At 43.2% G+C, this 26,000-nt stretch overlaps 2 protein-coding genes across 6 annotated transcripts in view; one reads left to right on the top strand and one right to left on the bottom strand.

The window, feature by feature from the left end:
• The window catches only part of LOC130150621 (uncharacterized), a 34,732-nt gene extending 24,001 nt beyond the window's left edge, over positions 1-10,731 (bottom strand). For 2 of the 5 annotated variants that reach the window (XR_008822303.1, XR_008822302.1), the window contains exon 1: positions 9,252-10,731. Coding sequence is in view for 1 of the 5 variants with exons in the window: in XM_056341752.1 (XP_056197727.1) it covers positions 9,039-9,100; positions 9,252-9,304 (115 nt within the window). In the remaining 4 variants the exon portion in view is untranslated. Of the gene's footprint in view, positions 1-1,679; positions 6,104-9,038; positions 9,101-9,251 lie in introns of those variants that run through there. The other 3 variants (XR_008822300.1, XR_008822301.1, XM_056341752.1) reach the window with 3 other exon arrangements.
• Positions 10,730-25,566, top strand: GPR37 (G protein-coupled receptor 37). Its single transcript, XM_056341751.1, has 2 exons — positions 10,730-11,419; positions 22,476-25,566. Exons 1-2 carry the CDS (start codon positions 10,730-10,732, stop codon positions 23,292-23,294), a joined length of 1,509 nt encoding a protein of 502 aa, XP_056197726.1. The 3' UTR covers positions 23,295-25,566.
• The last annotated feature ends 434 nt before the right edge of the window (positions 25,567-26,000 follow it).

Genomic DNA, 26,000 nt, shown 5'->3' on the forward strand with positions numbered 1-26,000 from the left:
GGCTGGGTCCTGCTCTGTGTCCTGGCTCCAGCTAGAGCCTTCCCTGCAACAGGTTAGAATGAGCAGGCCTTCATTTTAAGCAGCGCTTAAGTGGGTGACTCAAGCTGAATTAGAAATGCTTTTGAAAGTGGCTTAGTCTCCAAAGCAGAAGGAAGGATCTTCATGAACATAAAAGCACGTCCCTTTCCTATTTAAAATATTAATTAAATATATTTTTAAAATTATTTACATAAATCACTCCTCCTGTCCCTTACCTTTGAAATCTTGGAGGGGACGTGATGGCAGCCTTAGCTCACAGCGAGGTACAATTCAGCCACGCTCAGGATATATGATACATGCATGTTTCACATGAAATGCATGTTTCCCTGTACAGTAAGCTAACATTTTGCCAGCACCCGAATGAATTACAGTTTGACAGTGGCTGCTAAGAGCAAAAAACTGAGGATATCAAAACAGGTAACATTGAATTTGTGATTAGACTATGATAATTCTTAACTTGTAGTCTGCAAGTAAAACTAGAGAGAAAAATAAATGTCATTACCTTTCTTTCAAAGCGATTCCAGAGTATTTGGGGGATTTTGAATTATTATTTTTTAAAACAATTTTAATCACCTCCTACAGTCAATAATATATTTTCCTTCTGGAAAACATACAGCTTTCTCTGTTGTTCAAGCTCCCGAGGAATTAATTTATTCTGGAGGTCAATAACACATCTCTAAAGCCCTTTACAGCAACTAAACTGGACCCTTGACCTTTTTTCTGGTCCTTTTATGGTACGAAGTACACCTATTAAAAAGCAGCTAAAACAAGGCAAGTGAGATTTTTCTGATTTAAGGAACTTGCTGATTGCCAAATGCCATCTAAGATGGCTCCGTAACATCCCTCAGGAGGAAAGAGGGCTGCAGATAGCAGTCCCAAGCACTATTTCTGTGAGCATCCCTAAACCCCAAAGCAGTTTTTAGAAGCTTTAGAATCAAAGTAGCTAAAAGGCAATTTACTTTAGCTCTGTGCCTGTATCTTTGCTGGGCTGATTAGGAAAAAACAGCCACAGCCAAAAATTTGTCCCACTGTACAAGTAATTCACCCACCACTCAAGTGATAACATTTCTGGTAAGGGAAATGACCGCACTCTCCATGCCAAGATATCTTCAGTCTTGTAAAAAGTGTCCTGGAATTCATTAATGGGCACAGCTAACAAGTGCCTCCTTTTTGTATTTCATTTGACAGAGACATTCTGGTAACAAAGGTGCTTGCTTAAATGAGGGCATATTCACCGATGATTTTAAGGGAAGAATATAGTAGGTCACGCAGCAAGCTGAGGTTTTCACCTCAACAGACATGAGAGCTGATTCTATTTAGGAAGAAAAAGCACAGCTTAATATAACGTGACCACAAGCAGCTCTTACCCATGCCCTCAGAAGCCTTGTGTGGTCCAGGACATCTGTGATTCATAAGACCAGTGACAGAAGAGCTGGTGTCCCTGACTGCCTCTTCTTTTCAATGACATGCTGACATTATCAGTGACTTTATAGTATGCCCTTATTAAGAGATGCTGGCAAACTGGAACAATGCTATAGAAGGCAAGAATTTCAGTCTTTAAAAAAAATATGGAAAATTATGTCAATATGGAAAGTAAAGCTACGTTAAAAGAGGCAGGGGATATGTCCCTTACAACAGCATAACATGAAAATGCACAAAAATTAACCCTCCAGCTGCTGAGATGCAGTTAGTAGATCTCCCTATTCATTGTTAACCTTCAGAAGCTATCAATTTATCATGGGATATAGAAGTGGGAGAGAGGATAAAATAAAAGAGAAGAAAAAACCAAACCAAAATAAAAAAATAGAAAAGAGGACCCCAAACTAAAACAAAATGGGAGATTTGACAACTAAGGGTGTGATCCAAATGCATTGCAGTGAAATAGAATATTCTCATCTATTTTACCATACTCTGGACCTGTGCTTAACTGAGAACAAACATGATATGAAAGGGAGAATGTGTACAAAATATATCATACAGCTTTAAATAACTCTTCTCCCACAGGGTGATATATTTACACATGAAGAAGAAAGCAAACAAAATATACAGAGTGGGCTAGTATTCAGGGAAAAGATGAACTGTAGAAGATGACTTCTATAAGCAACACCAAAGCATAAAATCTCATGCTTAACCTGAATGTATAAATACTATCCAAAAGAGCTGCATGATGACTTCAGTGATGAAAAGTAAATATATTCTTACAAATTTGTTATACCATGGTCAAAGTGCTCAATGGCTTTCAGGATAAAGCCAAGAACGAGTTAATGATACCAAAGGGGATTTATAAAAGATATAAAATAAATGCAAACATGGTCCAATAGTAGGGCTACATTGGTAGCAGAGAGGTGGAGAAAACTCATGATTCCCAGATACATGTATTTATTATTTGTTTTTATTGAAAGCAGAAGGTTTGGCAGAAAAGAAGGAATAAAAAATTGACATTGACAGCACACAAGTAAGAAAAACAGTTGTATCCAGCCAATTAGTCCAGGTAAAAGGCATCCCTGAGTACACACTGAAAATACTAAGCCCTCAAAAATTATTTCTGAAGAGTCATATAGCACAGCAGGTATAGCTTCGAACATCAATAAAGGGAAGAAGAGTAGTTTATTAAACAAGGAGTCTATTTTCAGACATATTCTGTAATGCAACAGAACAGAACAATTGCTGAGGGGAAAAAGAAAATAAACGGAAAAAAAACCCAGCCCCAAAACAGTCCTCTAAACATCCAAAGGATAATGGAACAATAAGCAATAAGCAGCATGGGTTCATAAGAAACATGTCGCGCCAAGGAAACGTGATTGCTTTTTTGATAGAACTGCAGAAATCCTGGATGAAAAGATACACAGCATGATTTTAATAAAGGATTTAATACAGTGTCTCACTAAATCTCCCAAAATGAATTCAAATTACTTTGGACGGAAGCACTGTCATGTAAATTGAAAACCGGTTGAAGGATCATAAACACTGGCTGATGAGAAATGGCAGTGGGTCGCACTAAGTTGTGGGGCAAGCAAGCAATGGGATCTACTGCAAGGTGTAAAGTTGTTTCTTGTTTTAATAACTTCATTAATAAGCCAGAAGAAAAGGTAAACGGCACGTAAATGAGCTCTGCAGATGAAACTACAGTTGGAGTAACATTGAAGTGGCAGAAAACGCCTAACTTTAGGAGGAAAAAAAAAAAAAAAAGTAAAAAGACAGCAGCAAGCTACTGCACTGGGGAAGGGACAGATCACAGCAGAAAAACAAGTATCTTGTATAGCCAAAGCAATGGCTTACGCTTACCCTTAGGAACGAAGGGCAGCATACATATGAGGGTTTGAGTGCATTTTGTTGGACACAAAAGCTAATGTATGTTTGGGTTGCATGTTCAGTAGTTTAACGTGGCACAGGAAGGGAGAAAATCCTCTGTGCATGGAGCAAATGTAGGTTTGAAGTGTTTACAATTAAATACGTTTTAGCATTCCAAACCAGAGAAAAATCGTGAGATGCTCACAGAAGAGAGAGATTGGAACGACAACACTGGCAGGTAACAACAGGGTCTAGGGACAAATAACCTCAAGTTGTCTGCTCCATGCTTTCACGGCATGATGCAGCCTCTACACTATAGGCTCTCCTAAACTGTTCTTCTCTTCCTCATATTCTCTCAAGAGAATCCCTTCTTTCTTACTCATGACTTTTTTTCTGTCAGCATTCTTGACTCCTGTCCCACTTTGTCCTTCACAGAATCTTTCTCAGCTCCCCTTCCCCACATTTTCATTTCTCCTTATAGCTGCACTGTTGCTTAAAAGCAACTGAGATGTCATTCGACTGCCTCTGCCACCCTGGGATACATCTTATTGCCCAGTCCGGGCTGGACTGCAGGTGGAGTTGGTGGAGGTGGTGCTATGCTGGACAACCAGGGCCATCCCAAGGACAGCAGTACTTCAAAAACTTTTTGGATCTACAAACTATTGCCAACTCTGGAATTTCTCAGCAGTTTCAACTGGAAATGGTGGAGCTTTTATTCTTCCATCAGGTTGTCCATGCTAGTTGTGAAACCTTTGCTATGGCCTCACAGATCTTCCTTAGTTCATTCATGGACCACGACTTAGAAGTCACCACAGTTCAGGTCTTAATTTTCCTTGAACTTTGCTTTTGCATTAAATAACAAACTGGAGCAAGTAGTGATTAACTGGAGCAACGTTCCTGATGGTTATCTGTATCACACAGAGAGTCTGACTTGAAGCTCTGAGTACTAGTTTGTACTTTTTAGGGTTTATGGCTCCAATCCAAATGAATTGAAATAGTCAGACTTGGAGATCAAGAAAATGAGAAGGATCATGGCCATTTTCCTGCATGGGGGAGGTAAAAGGACTCTAGTAAATATAGGAAAAAAATATTTTGCATAAAACAGCTAGCAAAAAACCACCACCCCTAAAACCAACCAACCAACCAACCAAATAATCTAAGAATTCTCTGAAATGTAATGATCAAAAGAATTTCACCATGGTGGAAACTTTCAAAAAATCACTGTTAGGTTGAAAGGTGACACCAGCTACCATTTTATAAGTCTGCAAAGGTTTAACCTGTGTCCATAAAACTCTTATTGCCCTTCTACATTTCTTACTGATTACAGAGTGAAAAGTTTGGATAAACTTTTAAAAAGGAAAGGTTGGTTGCTTGGGTTTTTTCCCAATCTGAATTTCATAGCCAGGCAAAGGAAAAAGAAGTCATCTTTGCATCTCATCTCTAGTGGATTATTGCAACTTTTCATCTGTTTGAGTACTTTCTGCACAGAAAGTTGTGAATATGATCACATGTAAAATGGGATGATGCTAACATGAGAGACTGAAATGATCTGATGCAGAGGGACATGGCTCACAAGGCTTCACCGTCATTGTCTTAACCTGTGGTCTGTCAAGGATACTCACTAATAATAGTCTTTCCCACAGCTCCACATCATATAAACCAGGGGTCCTCAAACTACGGCCCGCGGGCTGGATACGGCCCCCCAGGGTCCTCAATCCGGCCCCCGGTATTTACAGACCCCCCCGCCGGGGGTTGGGGGGGGAACCAAGCAGCCGCAGATGGCTGCCTGCCGCTTCATCTGTGCGCCGGCCCCCTGGTTAAAAAGTTTGAGGACCCCTGATATAAACACAACTTATTGCCCAAATAACTCACCTTAAAAAAAAATAATTGATGACTTCTCTTTCCAATGACTGATGTTGTTAGAGAAGATATTGCTCTGCCTTTTAGATAAAATAGGGCAGAAAAGCAGCAATGCAAGTATCAACCACATTTTAGTTTTCTGTGCAACATAGATAATTTCTCTTTTTATTACTAATAGTAACAGAATGGTTGCTGGTACTTGTCTTTCAAAATAAGGATAACTTAAATATATTTGCACTATGTGATATGAGCACTGATGCTTACCATTTAAAACAGAAAAACTTCAGCAAAAGAGAAAGGTTAAAAGGAAAAGTACTATAATTTAAAATGTGAAACTAGACAGAAACAGCAATCTATACTCAGGAGCCATCATAAACTTTCCTAATGGACATCAATACATGCAGAATGAGAATAGCAACGACAAAAAATTCCCAATTTTATTGTTAAACTTTTAATTCCTTCCTTAATTTCAATTTCAAACTTTTCAATTTTTATTTATTATTACAGAGCCTGACCCAGGTATATAAGCAACTGAATTCAACAACAGAAGTCCTTCCATTGATTACAAGGTTTTGGTCTGTCTGAAATAAAAATGATGCCACATGACAGAGATTAAGCTCTCTCTAAACTCAGAGTTCTATGACAAGGTAATACACATCCAAACCCAGTAAGTTGCACCAGGGGAGGTTCAGATTGGATATTAGGAAAAAAAATTCTTCACTGAAATGGTTGTAAAGCACTGGAACAGGCTGCCCAGGCAAGTTGGTTGTTGAGTCACCATCCCTGGAGGTATTCAAAAGATGTGTAGATGTGGCACTTAGGGACACAGTTTAGTGTGGACTTGGCAGTCCTGGGTTAACGTTTGGACTCAGTGATCTTAAAGGTCTTTTCCAACCTAAATGATTCTGTAATTCTGTGAGATGTAAGAAGACAATATAAACAAATCAGTCTTTTTTTCTGTAGGAAAAGTGTTGTCTTTTTATATTTGCCTAAACAAGGGAGGAAAGTGGGGCATAAGGTAGCTGAGCTCACCATAGTTGAAAACCAAAAAAGAACAGAAGTTATTTTGGGAAATACACTCTTTTTCCTCTTCATTGACAAACTGTTGAATATGAACCCTCACAAGAGGTAAAAAGGACAGCAATAATCCCTTCTTGCTGTAATACAGTAACATGTTCAGGCTAAAAACATGACTCATTCAGATAATGAATACTGGAGATGTCAAACAACATTGCAGGCATTGAAAGACTATTGATTTCTTTATGATAGTTGAAATGTCACCGAAGACCAACAAAAAAGAATGGATGTATTTGGAAACCTTTCAAATGTCATCATTTTATATTTCTTTTTCATGTAGGAACATATTTATTGGTTTTCTTTTTATAGATTTTGGCTGCAAAAAAGATCTCTTGAATTTCAGTTCCCTCATCTAACAGAGAAAAATGCTTTTGTTTTTTGGTGTTTTGTGGGTTTTTTTTAATGTGTTATAAATGTCTGCTTGTGGTTTGTGAGTCTATTTCTAGGCTGATGCATGAATTGGTAGAAAGACTGTCAAAACACGTACAAGTCCTTTAGAAGAGAAGTACACTGTGAGTTGTGACAGCCTGAATGAACTGGAGGCTATATCAGAACATGATCGAGTAGGAGCTTTATCCTAAAAGAATATCTTACCATAAGAAGTACAAAATTATTTGAAAGACACAGGACATATGCACCACCTCCCTTCCTCCACAAAAAACAACCACCCCCCTCCCTGCCCTCCCCCCCAAAAAAACCCAAACCAAACTCAGAAATTATGTGGACTGAAGCAAAATTTCACTGAAATATTTGAGACCAAAGAAACTGGGAAAACGCAACCTTCAGACACTTTCAGCATCTAACAAGGCAGCAACAGTAAACAGGGGACTATCATACTGGCAAATTAACTGTTTTTAAAGGCAGCAAAAGAGGACCTTTTTAGACTGGTAGAATTAGGCAGTTATGGTAAGGTTGCAGATACACCTAACTCTACACAAATCTACTCAGTGACATAAGAAACCTCTAGGAAGCATCATTCCTCTGATTCCCTTTGATGTAAATGCTTTAGCAAGACAAAAGCCCAGAACACTTCCATCATGCTCATATAAATACAACAAGCTCCTCCATTCCAGGCAGGGTGGTTAAATGGCTACAAGCTACAAAATCCAATTTTTTTGCATGTGCTATTCTTTGTAACAAGCCAAATACTTAATGAAGTACGCGAAATGTAACAAAATGTAAGCAGAGAATAATAATTTACAAGACTATTTTTGTGTTTAGAAATCAATTTTCTCTATTATAAAGCAGGTGAAGTGCTGGCACCGGAAAATCTATGCATGACTTGGTTCTTATCTCACCATTAAAGGACCAGTGATGTAAACCAAACACTGCTTAACCTTCTTCTTCGTGATCCACATTTCTTACAGAAGTACGCAGAAGGGCAATATGTCTGCTAACTGCTGTCTACTCCTTCCTTATGAAAGCCAGAAGCAATATTCCTCAGTATCCTTTAAGAAGAAGCAGTGAATTTATCATATCTGTTTGTAATGCCCTTTGGGACCCTTCAGGAAGAAAGGCACAGTAAATGTAAGCTCATTATCATCATTAACTCCTTTTATACACCAGCTGAGCTCAGAAGAAACAAATGGCAGAAAAATATAAGGAAAAGAAAAAGATTAAATATATTCATCATTCCCTTACTGGTAGGTTTTGTTGGTTTGGGTTTGTTGTTTTTTTTTTCATTCCTTGATACCTTTATTAGATAAAACTTATTATTTATTAGGAAGTCTTAAAATTAGCTTGATCATTTAACTCCATGAGATGCCACTTAAGAGTCCTAAGGAAGAATAATAAAATGGCTTGACTTGTATTTTAAGGGACATTCATCACAGCAGTGCCTAACTTACTACACTTGTTCTCATACACTCAGAAATGCCTCAGGGGTCCCACATCACACCTCACCCACATGGGTGAGAGAATGGTTTCAAGGAAAGGAAAAGCTTTCCATTTATCCTGTTTGTGCGTTTTCTGTGAAACTGTGATGGCCAGGGGAGTGGTGCTACACCTAGATTTGAATGGGAGAGGACTCAATAGTTTTAGACATTGAAAGGTTTTATTTTTCATCCAAAATAATACTCTAAGCTCCTTCTAAGGCAGATGTGTGTGAGCCACACCTCCAGAGCAATTTATACCACACATGTTGGACACTAATATCAGGTAACTGACCTCAGGAAGGCACTTTTTTCTCTCTATTGATGGCAAGGTCAGCCTAATTAGTACCTGCATGTAAAGCCTACCTTTTTGCTAGGTAGGTGGATTTGTGCAGCTGTGTTTTTACATATAAACAATAATTAACAATTCATATGAAAGGATGCTTTTGACACTCCAGTTTGATTCAACCCCACCCAGAAAAAGTGGTACTTGTCTCCGTTATTGCAGCTGATAGGTTTTATGCATGTATGTGATGTGTATTTCCTACTACTTTACATGTTTTTCTTTGTTGATGATTAATACAAAAAAGACAGGGCCCCAGTCTGCAAGCACATCCCACGTACTTGGGTTCCCATGACTTTAAAAACTGGCCCACAAGGTAAGAACTTACAGAGCAACTGATCCACAGTCCTGATTTTAGTGCCTAAAATGGGAAGCTCTGGTAGCTTTGACTAAATTTGTGATCTTTCCATCAAATGGGTTAAGTTGGGGGAAGCAGGGTAGCTTCTCAAATTGCTTTATGGGGAAAGTTTAAAACTTTTAAACCTGTTGGGAATAAGCTACGCTAAAACTCTTAAAAATGGAAACAATTGCAACAGAGAAACATTAAGGCTACTTACGGTGAAATACTTCTTGTATCCGACATTGGCAAGCCAAGAAGTCACCTAAATTAAGTAAAAATCTAAGAAACAAGGAGAAAGAATTGCAGAATTTATGTGACTGTACAAAGGCAAGAAACAAACCTGACCTTATCTGACTGTACAAAGGCAAATCGTACACACGTTCAAAACAGGAAAGAAATGCAGACCTGCCTCTCCAGGCATGGAAAATACCTGGAGACGCTTCTAACGCCGTTCGCCTGCGGGGGTGACGCTTCCAACACCATCTCCTCCAACGGCACCCTTCTGCCGCTTCATTTGGCACTCCACATGGGAACACCCCGCTCCCCCCAGCTGTGCCCTCTGCCCCCACGGGCTCGTCTCCCACTCTGCCGCCGCCAGCGCCCCTCGTCAGCCCTCACCCTCCCTTCCCATCGCCCGGGAATCGCGCCGGGGTGCGAGACTCGCCGCACCCGGGCAAGGCGCTTCGCTCGCCCCCCGGGCCCCGCGGCCACCGGCGAGCCGAGGCAGGCAGCCGGACCGCGCCGCCGGCAGCAGCGCGGGGAGAGCCGGCAGGCTGCGAGCCGGCGGGCGGCGGCGGGCCCCGGGCGGCGGGGGCGCCGCCAGCGGGGAAGCGGCTTTTGCCGGCGCCTGCCCGCACGGCGGGGCTGCGGGAGGGCAGGGCAGCGTGGGGCCGGGCTCGCCTGCCCCGCACCCTCCCCTCGCCCCGCCGCCCGGCTCCCCCGGCGGGCGGACAGCGGAGCGGCCCCGCAGCGCCACCGGGCGGCGCTTGCGCACTGCGGGCCGCGGCGCTGCTCGCCCGCCTCCCCGGCGCGCCCCCGGGAGCCGCGGCGGAGCCGAGCCGGGCCGGGCCGCACCGGGCTGAGCGGGGCCGGAGCCGCAGGGAGTGGGGAGCGGGAGCGGAGCCCGCCGCAGAGCAGCCCCCGCCCCTGCCTGCCCGGGCGGCAACCGCCCCGCTGCCCCCGGTGCCCGCACAGCTCGGGAGGCGGGGGCAGCCCCGAGGGGTCGGTCCCGCGGCTGCGCCCGGCCGGCCCCGGCAGAAACTTTGCTGGCCCGGCCGTTCTCGCCGCTCTCCGCCGCCGGGCGAGCGCTTAGGCGGCGCGGCGACTAATCCCGGCAAGAGTTTTGCAAAGCTCTTAAACATCCCAAGCTGTGCGCAGCAACCTGTTTTCTGCGAGGTTGCCGGCGAGGAGGCATTAGTGTTCGCAATTACCCGGAGAGGGGAGGCGTTTTCCACAGGGGACCTTTCCTCACCAATAAAGCCACCAACTGCCCGCAGCGGCGGGAGGACGTAAATAGGCAGCGCGGGGCCGGAGCGGCTGCTGGCGCGGAGGCAGCGGTCCCGGGAAAGGGCGGAGCGCCGGAGGGGGGATCCTCCCGGCGCTGCACTTGCTACATTAACTCGGCGCGTCGGAGACGGAGACACAACTTTCCGAGTCTGCCCCGGGAGGCGGCGAGAAGAGCCTCCCCGCTGCTCCGCTCGCCGCGCCCCCGCGCCGGCCGCTTCCCGCGGCGAGCCCCGGCGGCAGCGGGAGCCGCGCTCGGGGGGCAGCGGCGTGGCAGCTGCCCCCGCCCCGGCGAAGCGGGCGGCCCCCGGCGGCCGGGCGGGCATGTCTCCCGCTCCCAGCCCCGCCGAGCGGGGCGGCTGCCGCCTCTGAAAGGGAGCGGGCGACCCCCGCCGCCACCCGGCCATGCAGCCCCTCCGCGCTCCCCTCGCCCTGCTCTGCCAGGTGCTGGGCGCCTGGGCCGCTTGCGCCCTGGCCCCCGCCGCCGCCGCCGGGCTGCCGGCGCCCCCGCAGCGCGCCAGCTCGCCGCCAGCCCCGACGCCCCTCGACGCGGGCGGGCGGGCGGCCGCGGCTCTCCCCGGGCGCGGAGCCCTCCCCCGCGGGGCCGGAGCGGCGGGGCCGGGCGGCGGCTGCGCCCCCCGCGGGGCGGCGGGGGCCGGCCGGCGGCGGGCGCGGAGCAGCGAGCGCGGGGCCGGCGCGGCGGCGGGGAGGGGCGCGGCGGGCGGCCCCCGCTGGCTGCCCCTGAACGGCTCGGCCGGCGGCGAGGGCAGCGCCGGGGGCCGCGGCAACGCCACGGGGCGCCGCGCCCGCCTCCGCAACCCCTTCTACCCGCTGACCGAGGAGTCGTACGGCGCCTACGCCGTCATGTGCCTCTCCGTGGTGATCTTCGGCATCGGCATCATGGGCAACATGGCAGTGATGTGCATCGTCTGCCACAACTACTACATGCGGAGCATCTCCAACTCTCTGCTGGCCAACCTGGCCTTCTGGGACTTCCTCATCGTCTTCTTCTGCCTGCCGCTGGTCATCTTCCAGGAGCTCACCAAGAAGTGGCTCCTAGAAGACTTCTCCTGCAAGATCGTCCCGTACATCGAGGTAATGGCGGTGTGTAGGGATGCGCGGGCCCCGCCGCGCCCGCCCGGCGCCGGGCGCCTCTCCCCGCCGCTGCTCCGCCGCCGGCCGGAGCCACGCGCGGGGCCGCCCCGGTGCGGCGGGTTCCCGGGCGCTCCCGAGGCCGAGGCGCCCCGGCGCGGCCCCGCAGCGGCAGGGACAGGGACAGGTTGTGGCCGCGCCGGGTCCAGCGGCATCGGGATTGCTGTAGCCTCGGGCAGGGCGCCTCTAGCTCTTCCTTACGCTCGCGCGAGTTCTGCCGAACTTTCCTTCCTCCCTGTGATCCTGAAGGGCGAAGGATCCCCTCAGAGTTAGATTTCGGGGTTTTTTGCTTTGTTTGTCGTTTTCCTAAAGTGAAGCGAGGCGGGAAAGCGGATGGAGGGGGGTGAGTGGGGACAGGTTGCAGGAAGGCGATTGTGAAAAGAACCATCAATGGGATGTAGGTGCTCATAATTTATACCTGGGCGTTCAAATCTCACATTTATTTAGCTTATCGTTAAAAAAATAATAATTAATAAAATGACCCCAGCTCCATTTAAATCTCGGCTTCTTGGCAATGGTTCAGAGGCTCTGTCAAGGAAGCTGTCAGCCAGCTGGCCAGAGTCCTGCCGGCAGCGTTCAGGTTGTCCGCTTTATTTATTTACTGGAACCGAACGCTCAGGCTTGTTGGTAGGGTGGTAGCCTGTAATTCTGGCTGGCTCTGCTGTATTCCCAAAACCTTATGTTCAACATCATTCTGTAACTGAAAGCTCCGGAAATAACTGTTGATTCTCGCATCCTAAGAAGGAGATACTGGGGGGGAAAAAAACCCCAACAAAAACCAACACCACCCCCAAAACAAAACCCAGCTTGTTATTAATACGTAGACTATCAGCTTCAACAGCACATTGGTACACAGTCATATGTAGTTAACTGTCAACTGATACTGTTAAGAAAATGTTTAGAAAGGTGTGTGACATGTGTAGGCACTAAATTGTCGTTACTTCGTTTATATGTGATACACTTTATTACCAGTCGTATCGGACAAAGGGTGGAGCTGTGCTACGCTTAGATGAATTCAAGGCCAGTAGTATACCACTGCATTTGAAAAACTCAAAGCACGCTTAATCGATTTGCATTTAGGAAGACATGAAGGAGTAAGTATGTATTTGATGAGAAACTGATAGTACTAGGAGCTTTTAAAATTTCAGAATTAGGTTCTGAGGCTACTGTTTTAACCAATAAAATAAGTAGTTCTGTTTCAGTTAGAGTGTAACCATTTCAATTAAAGTACGTAGTGTAGTTGAAGTGTTTTCAGGACTTCCCTGTAGTGACATTTTACGCTTCCTAGCCTTTTTTTGGTGTATCCACATACAGAGTAGAAATACCTCTTCGTAATACTGATGTTAAAGATCAGTAATTGAAATGATTTGCATGGCCACACTGTTCTTCAAAATTTGTTGGTTATGCTGCACAGGTTTGGGCACTAAAGAGTTTGTCAAACTGAAAGTACTTGAGCTGAAATTAAAAAATGTAATCCCAAAAAACCATTCAGCTGCTGCTGTCCCCCCTTTATACTTTAATAACACCTTTCTTTTTTCTCTTTTTTTTTTTTCTTTGAAGTTCTGTGGGTGTCTAGAGTTGAAGTCTTATTCAAGAACTGGTACCGATCCAGTTGTGATGGACCGGTGGTATGGTGCCCATCTTAGGCTTAATTATTACTGAGGTCTGAAAGTTAAACATCCTCCGTGTCCCTGAGGAAATTTAATGAACTTTTTTCTAAGGTACAGATCAAAAAAGATACAACCTTGGGGTTCTGTGTTGCTCCCAGAATTGTGTATCTTTCATTCACTAGTTGTTAAATATAATACTTACGTATGTCAAGTATATTCATCACCCTGGGAGCAGTAAGTAAAAGGCTGGATTTCTCCCTCAGTAAACTGTAGCCATGAGTGGCAGATACTGAACACCACTAGCGGATTGTGGCTCTCCACAGCTCGCCTTGAGCTCGGCAAGAAGGACATTGTCCTGCAAATCAGGATTTGACCCTGCTGAGATGGAGAAGGCAGTTAGAGCAAAGGTTCACTGCTTCCCAAGTGGTGTTCTAACCTCTCAGGCATTAACAGTGATGCGGACACTACCAGGAGCAATGCAGATGTGGAGCATGTCATGAAATCTGCCCTGTGAGCAGCTGCTGCTTCATGCTCCGTCAAGGATTGTTCACAGCAGTGTACTCACCTGACAGGTGAACAACACCATCTTCTCCCTTGTGGTTACACCTGGGCAGACTCATTCCCTTCTCACACAGTGGGAGAAGGATGAAGCTCCTTGAGAGGAACTCTGTAAACAGCTATCTTCAGGAGAGGTTTATGGATGAAGCATCTTCCCAAAAATGGACAAACTTTAAGGTATTATCTGTGTTTTCTGTAAGTTAGCCCAGCATTTTGTTAAGTGCCTATCTGTTCCATACTTTACATTTCTTTTGTGCGCCAGTTCTCCTTAATCAGTGTTTAGGGAGCTAGGTGACTCACCCAGAGGTGGGAAATACCTCACTTTCAAGTATCAAAGACCCTTATTGGGCTGAGCCCTCTGTCACACCAGCTTGTACTTTCAGAACTAGAGAACAGGGGATGTCTGATTATCCAGAGCAAGTGATACAGTGATCACAGCATTTTAACATAGCCTAAGCGTGCTCTGTATTGTGTTTGAAGGTTTCAAGTGATCCCAGTGAGGAACCTTGAGTTTTCTCAGTTTAGCCTCTGTTGGCCAATTGGTCTTTATTTGTGCTGTTTAGTGGATGTTGTGCAGAATTTCAACATAGCATCTATTGCCAGTGATAACACATATGCACGCAGTCAGGGGAAAATGTTTTGTGGTATCTTGAAGCACATTTGTATAGGTAAATGTTGAGCTTCCAGCTGTGGAAGGTCAGCATTTAATTTAAAGGGCAGTTTTCTCATACCTAGTAAAGATCTGCTGTGACCAAGTACATTAAGCAGTCATTTCAGCCATATATTGTCTCACAACTTGGTCAGTTCTTACTTACCTTTTAAAACTATGTCATGGCGATGCTTGCATAAGGAATGCTGTGCACATGACTGAGGCAGAAAGTGAGTAAATTAATTCTTCGGTGCTTCTCACGAGGTCTCTAGGTGATGAGAGGAAAACTGCTAGAGAAAAAAGCTAGAAAGACGAATGGTTAGTAGAAGCAGATTATCTCCACCAAGAACTTTACTTGACCCTAATGATGGCGCTATCCTGGAGGAGTGGTTTTGAATGCACTGAGAGGGAATCAAGAAGGGAATTGGAACAACCGGGACAGATACTCTGCCCATAAGTATGTGTGGAGATGCACTTTTAATCAACTGCTCAACAGTTCCTAAAATTTTGCCTGATTTTGCCTAAAATTTTTCTTTAGGCATGCATGTCTGAAGTGTTTACCTGCACACTTTGTTTATGTTGTCTTCAATATACTTTTCTCAGTATTGCTCATCATCAGGAGATACAGGGTAAATGGCAGTACAAAGATAATGGCTTTGGCCAATTCCTGTTCCACAAGCCCTGCTGATCGTGGAACCCTTTTTCTGTGTAAGTACACACAGTCTTTTCAGCAACAGGACTGCAGGGTGAGGGGAAAACAAAAAAAGGAGTACAAAACGATATCATTCAGGTTCCCTGACTTACAGATTTATGCTAGGTCTTAATAGAAAGAAGTGTGGATGTAGACAAAATCAGTGGTTTTACTGTGCTTCTAAATATTTCACAGCTGTACAGCTGTGAAATGTAACAGTCCTGTGAAGTAGCATCTTTATTTTTATTTTAATGCTTGAAGGCAGTAGTGAAGAGGTTAGTAAGTTGTTAAAGGCCCAGAGCAGCTTGCTGCAGATGACAAATGGATTGTGCCAACTAGGACTAGAAGCTATCTTTTGGGCTTTAAAAGGAAGCTTTCTTGAGTTGTGCGCATTCTGTTCTTGGAGGATAGAAGCTTGGTGAGTTTGAGGGGGTTTGTTGGAAGCAGACATCACTTTCTATGCCAGCAGATTGAGACGAGCTACTTATAGTGAAGTAAGGATTTAGAATCGGGAAACAGTCTAGAATGAGGGTTTGCAGAGGCTGCTGTACTGTCCTGTGCAGTCCGGCACAGGTCAAGAGGTTGCCAAGGTCAGTGATGATACTCGGCCGTGCACTTAGTGCTAATAAACATGAGCCCTCCCTCTGCCTTTCTCATACCCCCACAACAAAGAGAAAGACCAGATTTGCGGTGTCCTCACCTGGACCATGTTGTGCATACGCTGGCTTGGCTCTGGAGCAGGCTGACAGTGAAAGCCTCCAACATCTGATGCCCAGTCCCTGCTTGTGCTTTTGGCAATCAATTTGTGGCATCACTCCTGTTTCTGGTGGGTAACTTCCAGCTTGGATAGCGATCACAATCAGTATTCTTAGTGGAAAACATAAGGATTGATTTGTCCTGGAATACAAATTACTATCTTTCACAGGAGCTGGTGCTCCAGGGCAATTCGAGGTGAGGCTTTTTTCCCCCTTTCTGTCTTTTAGTTGGTAGAGGCAAGTGAGAGGCACAAAGCAGAGAAAGTGGCCATTCCCTGCCTGTTGCAAAGCTGTCAGAAGAGAGCCTTATTTTAGGTTTCACTTTAAGGAGGCAAATACATTTTTTATGGGAGTTTATAAAAGCTGTGTATTATCTGCCTTTTCTGTGTCTTTTGTTGTGTGGCATCTTCTTCATGTCTCTTCTTTGACTCGACTCAGAGCTGCACTCCTGAATCTCCAGTAAGACCTCTGGGTCATAGGCAGAGATCCTCAGAGAGGCTCGCAGTTTCAAAGCTTCACACTGAGAGTTTTCTGGGGCAGTGGCTACATGTGTCTTTTACTGAGCAGAATATCTTCAGCGCTTATCACACAATAAATAATTACTTAAAGAAAGAAGTGTTAATATAGCTCTGCCCTTTAGGTATTAACAGCGTGATGATAGTAGCTGCCGTGTTGGCTGTTCTGTCAATCTTTCTTTCCTCAGCAAACCTTGCCCTTAGGGGCTTATAAGTTGTCCATAAAAATTTGCTTTTGGCTTAAACTTTGCGTGTGGCGTTTCATCATGGAAATGAATTTTTGTCAGACAAGGTTTAAAATCGGGTCAGTAATATTTGAGTTACATATGTGTGGAGAGAAAAAGGCAGCATCTGCTGTCCCAGCACCGTAGACTGTACTCTGAGCACTGGGATGTCATTTCTCCGTATGACAGGAGTTTTCCTGTAGAGGAGGAAGAGGCAGTTTTTTAGCAGCCGGTGCATGTTGTTAATATTAAGAATTAGTGCAGGATTCCCTTGTGCAGTATGATGAGAATTTAATCCTCGGTAGAGAATGGCACTCATTTCTTTATTAAAAAAAAAAAAAAGTAAATTAAATTTACTTATATGGTAGCTTGTCAGGTTGTAAACAGGAAGATGAACAAAAATTAACTCCCTTTGTGCTTTGCAATTTTTCCAGCCCTCTGGATAAGCATGTGGTGTACTAATGAGTATTTCCAGTGCCGTGATGTTCTGGTTGGCTTTCTCTTCCAACAGAATTCAAGACCAGCTCTTGGAAGTGGATTCTGATTCCGAACACTATTACTCTTAGGATATGCAGATGGATAAGAAATGTACAAAGCACGTGCTCTATGTCTTCCTGCTATGAGTGTTGATAGTACCACAAAGGAAACAACCATATTGTACTCATTGTTCCATGTATGTAGGACATCTCCATCATAGTCATTTCCAGAACTACCATCTTGTCCTTTAGATAATTAAGGTGACGTAGATTCTTGTCCAGAATGCTTAAACTAATTACTGATGTCAGAGGGGTACCCTGGCCCCAGTACTCCTTAGCTACAGAATTACATCTGCCGCACCACAGTAGGGTTTTAATGGAGTTTTAACTTTAACCCTTACCTATTTTAAAGCATAAAGTCATTGATGTGTAATAGCACTTAATATAAGAAATATAGAGGTGTTGTGTTTATTTATTTATAGTAATTACTGTCATTCTTGGGTTTTAGTTTGGGTTTTTTGTTTGGTTGTGGTTTTTTTTTTAATTGAAAGAACAGAAACCAGAAATCTAGATAAAGAATTAAATACTTGTTTGCAATGGGATGACCTTTTATTTTATGGTAGTCCAGTCTTATTACTGGACTCTGTAATGCAAGTGTAGAGTAGCACAAAAAAAGTATTGCAGTCTGTACTAACTTTGTTTATCTTAGCTAAAATTGACAAGGCTGCAAAAGCCACCCATGATATGTTGCATTAATGTGCTCTAAAGCTATCAAGTTTGATGTGAATATAGACTAGCCATAATGAGATGGTAGACTCAAATGGCTTGTGGGGAAAAAAATTAGTTGTTTATAAGATATACCAGAAATGGATATAAAGAGTCTACAAGGTGTCACTGGCAGTTACGGCTTGGCTAGTAGTAGTGAACCTTTTCTGCAGTTCAGCTTTCTTGTTACAACAGGAAAATGCTTCAAATCCCCATCCTGCCTTGTAACCAAAGAGTGCCATGTAGTTTATTTTATGTTTGTAACACAGTGTTTCTTATATTGTCTTAGAAAATCCAGCTTCAGCTGGTAGAAGCAGCCACTTCTTACAACTCCTTTATTTTATCTGGTTCCATGTAGAATCAGTCTACATCGTTTGCTCTCCTTTCTCCATCAGAAGGCGTGCTCGAGAACATGATGCCTGAGATGGTGAATGGTCACTCTCATTTCCAGCCTTGAGTTGCTCATGGCTGGTTGATTCCCATTCTGTTATATTCACTGTCCTTCAGCTTACGTAACTTTTGTATCTCAAGATAGATTTATTTGTAGATAGCAGCAATATCACTTCTTGGTCTTCACCTGATGGGACCGAGTGACCCAATCTCTCTTTTATATTTGCTCACAGAATTTGGTCCTTGTTGACTTTTTCACCCAAGTCACCTTTTCTGATCTCGTTTCTGGTTTTGTTTTCATTACCTTTGTCTAGTCAAACAGATATTGGTAAGAGAGAATTCACAGTCTTATTTCCACTGGCATTGCTTACTGTACTACATCTACACTGCTTCCCTGGTCAGCCAGCGGCTCTGCTCCTAGAGGCCAGGGCCAAGAGCTGTGGGACCGCAGCCAGGAGGAGAAGTAGGACAGGCCAGGGAAGGCCTGGGAACATCTCGGTAATTGTTAAAGCTCATGAAAGGGGAATTGGTATGTTGGAGGGACAGTGAGGAGAACTGATGCAATTAAGCTGAGCATTTCATGAGTTTACTGTTGTTCTCTCTGCCCTCAGTTCCCCAAATGAATTTCGACACAGTTGACTAACAGCTGGTGAGCTCATGACCAAAGGTTTATGCAGTGTCTCGAAGGAGCATCACAGTGCCCACTAACATCCCTGTCAATGCTTTTAAAGGAGCAAATGTATTAAGAGACTCCCTTGTAACAATAATGTCTTCTTTTCTGCCTGTGTGCTGTAGCTGGTGTTGCCTTCAGCAGTGGCTCCGTGCCCAAAGCGTGTGAGCACCTCCCCAAAGCAGGGGTTACTGCACCACCTCCTCAAAGCAAATTGGTGGTCATTTGGTTAGACACTTGGGGACTTTTCTGGTATCATCTAGTAAGAGAAAGATGTAAACTGGTGTCATCCTGAATGTCTAGAGACTGAAGGAGAATCTTCATAGGGACCATATGGAAATAAATTGGACAACTAAGCCATGATCAAAAACTACTCAGGCTGACTTGCCCTTGTCTTGCTTCATTTCCTGCCAGGTTGTTGGCATTAAGACTGCAACAGCATATCAGCGTATCAGAAACTCAGCTGTTAAAGAAGAGCACCGTTAAACTCCATGCAGCTTCACACCGCTTTAGGATTTGTTAATTTGTCCTTTACCTACTCCCCATCAAATTAATTGCCTACATTCTGTTGTTATTTCAGGGCAGTGTAACAGATTAAAAAGGAAACTTTTCTGGCTTCTTTCACATTTTCAGCTTAGCCCTAATTATTAGTATGAGTGGTATGAAGAAACACCCCTAAACTGAAATTGTGTGAACATGCAGAATGCATGCCGCTGTTCTTGCCCACATAGGTTGCGAGCAGCACCCATTGATTTTTGCTGGCAATTACTCATAGTCTGCAGTGTGGGGTAAGTAACCCTTAAATTGCTATACTGCCTTTTAGCAAGTCAGCTGGAGTGAATCCCTGTTCAGCTGCTTAGGAGTGTGTGTTTGTTTTTTGCAAGCTTTTCCATGGCATCACTAACTCCGTTAATCTACAGAAAATAGGAAACCGTTGCCTGTTCCAGGGGAACACTGGCTTTGTTCAGCTTGTTTCAGCAGTAAATCCATGGGAGAGTTTTCAAAGCCGACTTCCACTGTTCTTAGTTGTTTCCTCTTGCTCTATTTCACTGTCTTAAACCTCCAAGCTGTTGGTCAATTAATGTGACAGGGACCCCGCAGGTTATGTTTGTTCACGGTGGGGATGTCTTCTTTCATTAGTCCAGCCTTAACAGCTGCAGAGTTTTAATGCCTTAGCCACTGTATAACAGCCCGTTTGCAACGAAATGCTAAAGCAATGAAAGCGTGTGCATTGGGGGCGGGGGGAGAGGCTCAAATAAGAGCTGAGGGAAAATGTTAATATACAAACCCTCAGATTTTCTTCTGTTCTGCTGATTTTATGTTCTAATCTCTATTCATTCCTGAATCTCAATTATTTCCCTGTGTCCTCACCCTTTTGTTATTCATGTTGCATGTTCTGGCTAAAGGTTTTGCTGTCACTCTAAGGAATTTGAAGACTGCACACACACATTTAAATGTTTTGGAAACAAAGTCACTGGTCTTGAGTTTAAAAATCGGACTTTTAAGCAGTGGTATATGAAAATTATCTTTCATTAGCTAAGTTTAAAACTATTCATTAAAATTTAACTGTAATTTTTCTTTAATTTTTATTTTTTGCTGTATTTACCAAGCTTTCTCTGATTCTTTTCAGACAGTTTTTAACTTCCTAAATCAATAGGTTTGTCTATTAAAAATGTTTATGGTACTCCATTGTCATCAATAAATATTCCTGCAAGTTGATTAGTAAGAGATTGCATCTTACTCATGCCATCTTTTAGGAAGCTGCTTCAAAGAATTCTCCAACTAAGCCAATGTCTGGCAGTTCTAATCCCAAGTGCCTAATATTTTTCAGTGATACTCAATTTTAGTAATCTGATATGGCCATTAAATATTGGAGGCCAAAATGAATTATATGTTGATATAGTTGTGTATAACTGTATTGTCTATCTTTGCAGAACTTTTTACAGGGGATGCGTAAACAGGAATATTTCAAAATTATGGTGGAAATCAGAATTATTTTTTAAATCTACCTATATGACATTGAAATATATTACTGCACATCAAATTTGGCTAAGCAAAATTATAGTGAACTGCCTAATATTACCCTTGATTTCCCCGTTAATTGCACGGACATGTGGTTTAGTCATGATAAAAGTAACCATCCTTTACATTTATCAGGAATATTATTTAACAGTTTCTTTTCTTTTGCATCAACACATTTTCAGCATAACACAAGCATGCAAACCCCTGAAAATAAATGCATTAGAATGAAACAGGGCACCTAATCTTTCTTCAGCTGAAGTTAATGGGAGTTCTGGTTTGTATTTGAACCGAAGTTGAATTTGATGGAAATAAGATTAGGCCAAAATGTATATAGTGTTCTGCAAATTTATTTTTAGGAAATTTAGTTATAAACAGGATAAAATTATAGGAAATTATATTTCATGGCAGTATGAGGTTTCTGTTCATGCATAGAATGATGGTTATTAAAGCTAGAAAACATGCATTGCTCTGTACTTGCTCCTTACAGTATATAATTGAGAACTCTGTCCAATCCATCTTTAAATCATTTAAACAATGAAACTTCTGTCATTTCTCCTGGCCTTCAGTACACTCTCCCACAGGATGTTTCTTATGAAATTAAGCCTAGATTTTCCAGTGATTTTTTTTCTGAATGAAATGTAGAAGATAGATTATTAAAGCCTAACTGTTACAGTGAAGATGGGTTTTGCACAGGCTCTGGAAGCCTGAAGATTTCAGATACAGTCTCTTTAAACTCACAGTACAGGATGACTTTATGTGTGTACACACCATCAAAATTTCACTTAAAAACCTCAGTCCACAAAAAAAGTTGTTGGACCCTACTCCATTCAGTAGATGTCTAACCTGCAGGGTTCCTGGGTTTTGTAGATATGGAAGGTTTTGATGTTATGATTGCCTGCATGTTTGATGAACATGTCATGTGGGCATAAATTCATACTTCTGCTGGAGGAAGACTCTCCCCTCTCTCCTCTCTTGACTTAAATTCCAACCCTTGTGGTGGAACTGATTTTTCTGAAAAACACCCCTTAGAAAAATGGTGGGGAGGAAGTGGGTTAGTTTTACATGTTGGTCAGTTCCTCAAATTTTTTTCCACTCAGTGTTGCACAGAGGTTTGCATGGGCATCCAGGAGAGGATGGCGCCAAGCTGAAATAAGTATTTGTAGGCAGGGAAAGATCTACTCTTTTGGGATACATGCTGGATAACAGCTCTGCAAACACTGGAAGCTAAGTTCTGTCGGTGATGTTTCTTTTGAGGGTGCTTTACTGTCTTCTAGACTAATGCCCCTAAACTGGGTTGTGCTTTGCTTTTGTCAGTCAAGGGGCTAGACTTGACTGGTGTTTTAGAGTACAACTTGAGCTGTCCTTAACTATGAAAGAGTATAAGCCTCTTCCAAAGAACAGCTCAATGGTAAGAGCCTTCATCCAATATACAATAAATTAATTCCCTTAATTCTCTCTTCAGCTTGAGTGAGTCCAGGCCTTCATCTTCCTTCTCTGAGAAAACTGCCATCAACAGGGGACTAGGGGACTTTTGAAGGAGATTAAGTTTTCCCACTCTCCGCTGAATAATGGACCGTACCCTTGTAGCTGTCCTTTCCCCTCCCCCCTCCTTTTTCCTACCCCAACCCTATGCTGGCACCTGTGTTCATTTACATTCCCTTTTCTCCTTCCCAGGTAGCCTCTCTGGGAGTCACCACGTTCACACTTTGTGCCCTCTGCATCGACCGATTTCGTGCCGCCACCAACGTGCAGATGTATTATGAGATGATCGAAAACTGCACCTCGACGACTGCCAAGCTGGCTGTCATCTGGGTGGGCGCGCTGCTGCTGGCCCTGCCGGAGGTGGTGCTGCGCCAGCTGGCACGGGAGGACCCCGAGTACAGTGGCAGCCCGCCGGGAGAGCGCTGCGTGGTGAAGATCTCCACCGCGCTGCCTGACACCATCTACGTGTTAGCTCTCACTTACGACGGGGCAAGACTCTGGTGGTACTTTGGCTGCTATTTTTGTTTGCCTACTCTTTTCACTATTACCTGCTCCCTGGTAACCGCGAGGAAAATCAGGAGGGCGGAAAAGGCTTGCACAAGGGGGAACAAGCGACAAATTCAGCTGGAAAGTCAGATGAACTGCACAGTGGTGGCTTTGACCATTTTATATGGGTTTTGCATCATTCCTGAAAACATTTGCAACATTGTGACTGCCTACATGTCCACAGGGGTCTCTCGGCAGACTATGGACCTCCTCCATCTCATTAGTCAATTCCTTTTGTTTTTTAAGTCCTGTGTTACCCCAGTTCTCCTTTTCTGTCTCTGTAAACCTTTCAGCCGGGCCTTTATGGAGTGTTGCTGTTGCTGCTGTGATGAATGCATCCAGAAGTCTTCAACAGTGACAAGTGATGACAATGACAATGAGTACACCACAGAACTGGAGCTCTCCCCTTTCAGTACCATCCGTCGTGAAATGTCCACTTTTGCCTCCGTTGGGACTCACTGTTAGTTGACCTTAGGACTTTATTTCCTGTATCTTTTTCCTTTTTCTTCTTCTGTTGGTTTTTTTTTGGTTTTTTTTTTTTAATTCATATTTTTCTTGAAGCAAAATGCAAAAAAAAAATTATTGAAAGTTATTATTGAAAACTACTCTGGAAACCAATCTGTCTATTAACAGTCATGCTTTGGAAAATAGTTTGTTTATTAAAATGAAAGGTCGAGAGAGAAGGAGAGCCAGCACTAGGTTTTAAATCATGATATTTTGCATGGTGCTAGGACTTTATTGTTTGGGGAGGAAAATCCATATCAATCCACTTTATTTAATTCCATAGGAATTTTTTTTATAATCGCTGTAAAATGATTATATAGACATTGTCGATTTTGCAAGGTGTTTCATGTAAAAGATGTGGTGGAAAGTATTTGAAGGTAGCTTTAATCCAATTTCTGTACACTATTGCGAGAGGGCTTGGACTTCAGAAAATTTATAAAGTAGCATAAAAATAAATGAGGTTTTATTCTTTAACTTCATTGTCAATCTGCATTTAACAAGGATGCCTATAGATAATACTAAATTCCTTCAATAAGTAAAAAAATCTTGGCATAAAATAATTTAAATGGCCATATTTAATTTACCATTTGTGTACTTACCCTTGGAAGCTATAATTACAATGTTTAGGGAAGATGGTTATAATGGTATTAGATTTACACAAGTGGGGTTTTTTAATGTGTATTACAAAGGTTCAATGTGCCTCATTGAAAATTTCCTTCTTAACCTGCAGGTGCACAAAACCTGAGTGATTTTGTACTACTTATGAAGAAAGATTTGCTTTCTCACTAGATTCTGTCTTCTGTGGTTTCAACATCAGGTTTATTTCCAACTTGTTATTGGTTTTACATTAAGATTATGTCCTCAGTGTCTGTGTATATAGCTCCAACTGGCTTCAGTGAGAGTCCCATTGCAGAGGAAGGCATTCTTTTGCCAGAGGTTTGCTGACAATAAATGTGAGGGACTGAAACATGTGGAGAGTGGATTCCTTCTTTTTATAAAGGGTATAAACACACTTGGACGCTTGGGGCTTGACCCAGAGCCTGTTGCAGTCAATGGAAAGCTTTCCATTAATTTCAGAGGGCTTTGGATCAGACTGGCATCTCCTATTTATTCTGGGATATGTAGCATGAATATTAATCAGGGGGGCTCTGTGTACCGATAATAAATCATGTTGCTCTCACAGAGACTGCTATTCAGTAGCAGCTCACAGCTCTGAAGCTGTTTTTGAGAACCATGGTGTGTTTTACTGATGGCTTCTTGCTGTCCACAGAGTTATTAAAATGAGGGTACGTCAACACTGCCAGCAAAGTGCAATATAGTGAAACCTAAAGTTGTTGTAAGCAAGCCAGGCTGGAGACTGGAAAGTGCCTATCTGTACCAGCAGAGCTTATTTGCCCTACTTCTTGGCTGAAGCAGACAGGCTGTTCTTGGCAGGCAAGCTGGCTCGTATTTACACTGGGCAGCAAGCTGAAGTGTAGAAACATGCTAAGGAACTGAATTTGTTATAATTAGCTTATATTTTAATACCAATTAAATAAATAATACAATTGCGATAGTATGTGCAGTAGTAGAATCACATGCATTTGTCCTTGGAAATTAACAGTGATTGTAACTGATGTAGTCTTACTTCCCAATACCTGCCTCTAAATATGTTAAAGAACTTTCTGTAACTTCTGGAAAGGAGTCAATTTTTTATTTGTGGATTCTGGACTTGATATGTTTAATCTTTGTATCTGGTTGGGCAAGCAGTATTTCTTTTTCTTCACCATTTTAACCTATAACAATTTCAACTGAGAGGTAGTTGAAATTAAAGAATCTGAATTTGAATCTATATGCACTTGAGTTCTTTTTCTGACTTTTGATTTAGGCATTGAGCCCTAGCAAAGCAATCTGCTTTAAGCACAGGCCTAAATTTAAATATTTGTTTCTGTTTAGAACTTGCTAAATTACCTAAGCTTTAAAAATCTTTTTGTAGCATAGTCTGTCACTTCTGAAGGCGGGGGAGCTGTCCTTTCCTTATAAACCCTTCACTGACTTCATGTTGCTTGATTACATTCAATAAACTACGAAAGGGATTGAAAAGAAAAGATGAAAACAAAATCTCCTTACTGTGATGCCTGTGTCTCCTCAAATACGTATTCCCATCTCTGCATTTTGATTTGTGCTATGTCTTTTAGGTGCCAATATTTATAAAGAATGGGAATAAAAACTCCTTTTTTTGTTCCTTGCTGAATTGTTTCTCTCAGCTGCCCTTTCAGTCACAGCATGAACAATGGCTCAAGGATCTGAGAAATAACAGCAGAATGGGAGGAAGCACCTTTTTTTTTTTTAAAAAAAAAAAAAAAGGAAACAGAGAAATTACTTGGGGACATTAAATGATTGCATTTTGCTAATTTAGGTGCAAGACTGCACCGGAGCAGGAAAAGTCCCCCTTGCCTTTGGTGTTAGGTGCTTCCAGCTCTCCAGGCTGCAGTGGGCATGTGTAAGCTCTGCTAAGGACTGCTGCTCGCTCCCAGGTTATACACTCTGCGTCCCAGAGTGGTGCAGTTTACTTCTCCATTGAAACATTTCCACAATGTATATATTGTAATCCTATGGAGGGGATGGGTGGGGGTGTGAATCAGCAAGAAGGAGATTTAAGAAGTCATTGGAGAAGGTAGAATTTGA

Source organism: Falco biarmicus, chromosome 5, assembly GCF_023638135.1.
Source record: "Falco biarmicus isolate bFalBia1 chromosome 5, bFalBia1.pri, whole genome shotgun sequence".
NCBI classification, from domain to species: domain Eukaryota; kingdom Metazoa; phylum Chordata; class Aves; order Falconiformes; family Falconidae; genus Falco; species Falco biarmicus.

Coding starts and splice junctions, on each gene's coding strand:
- GPR37 (XM_056341751.1), top strand. CDS start 10,730: ATGCAGCCCCTCCGCGCTCCCCTCGCCCTGCTCTGCCAGGTGCTGGGC. Junction 11,420..22,475: donor AGATCGTCCCGTACATCGAG/GTAATGGCGGTG, acceptor TCTCCTTCCCAG/GTAGCCTCTCTGGGAGTCAC.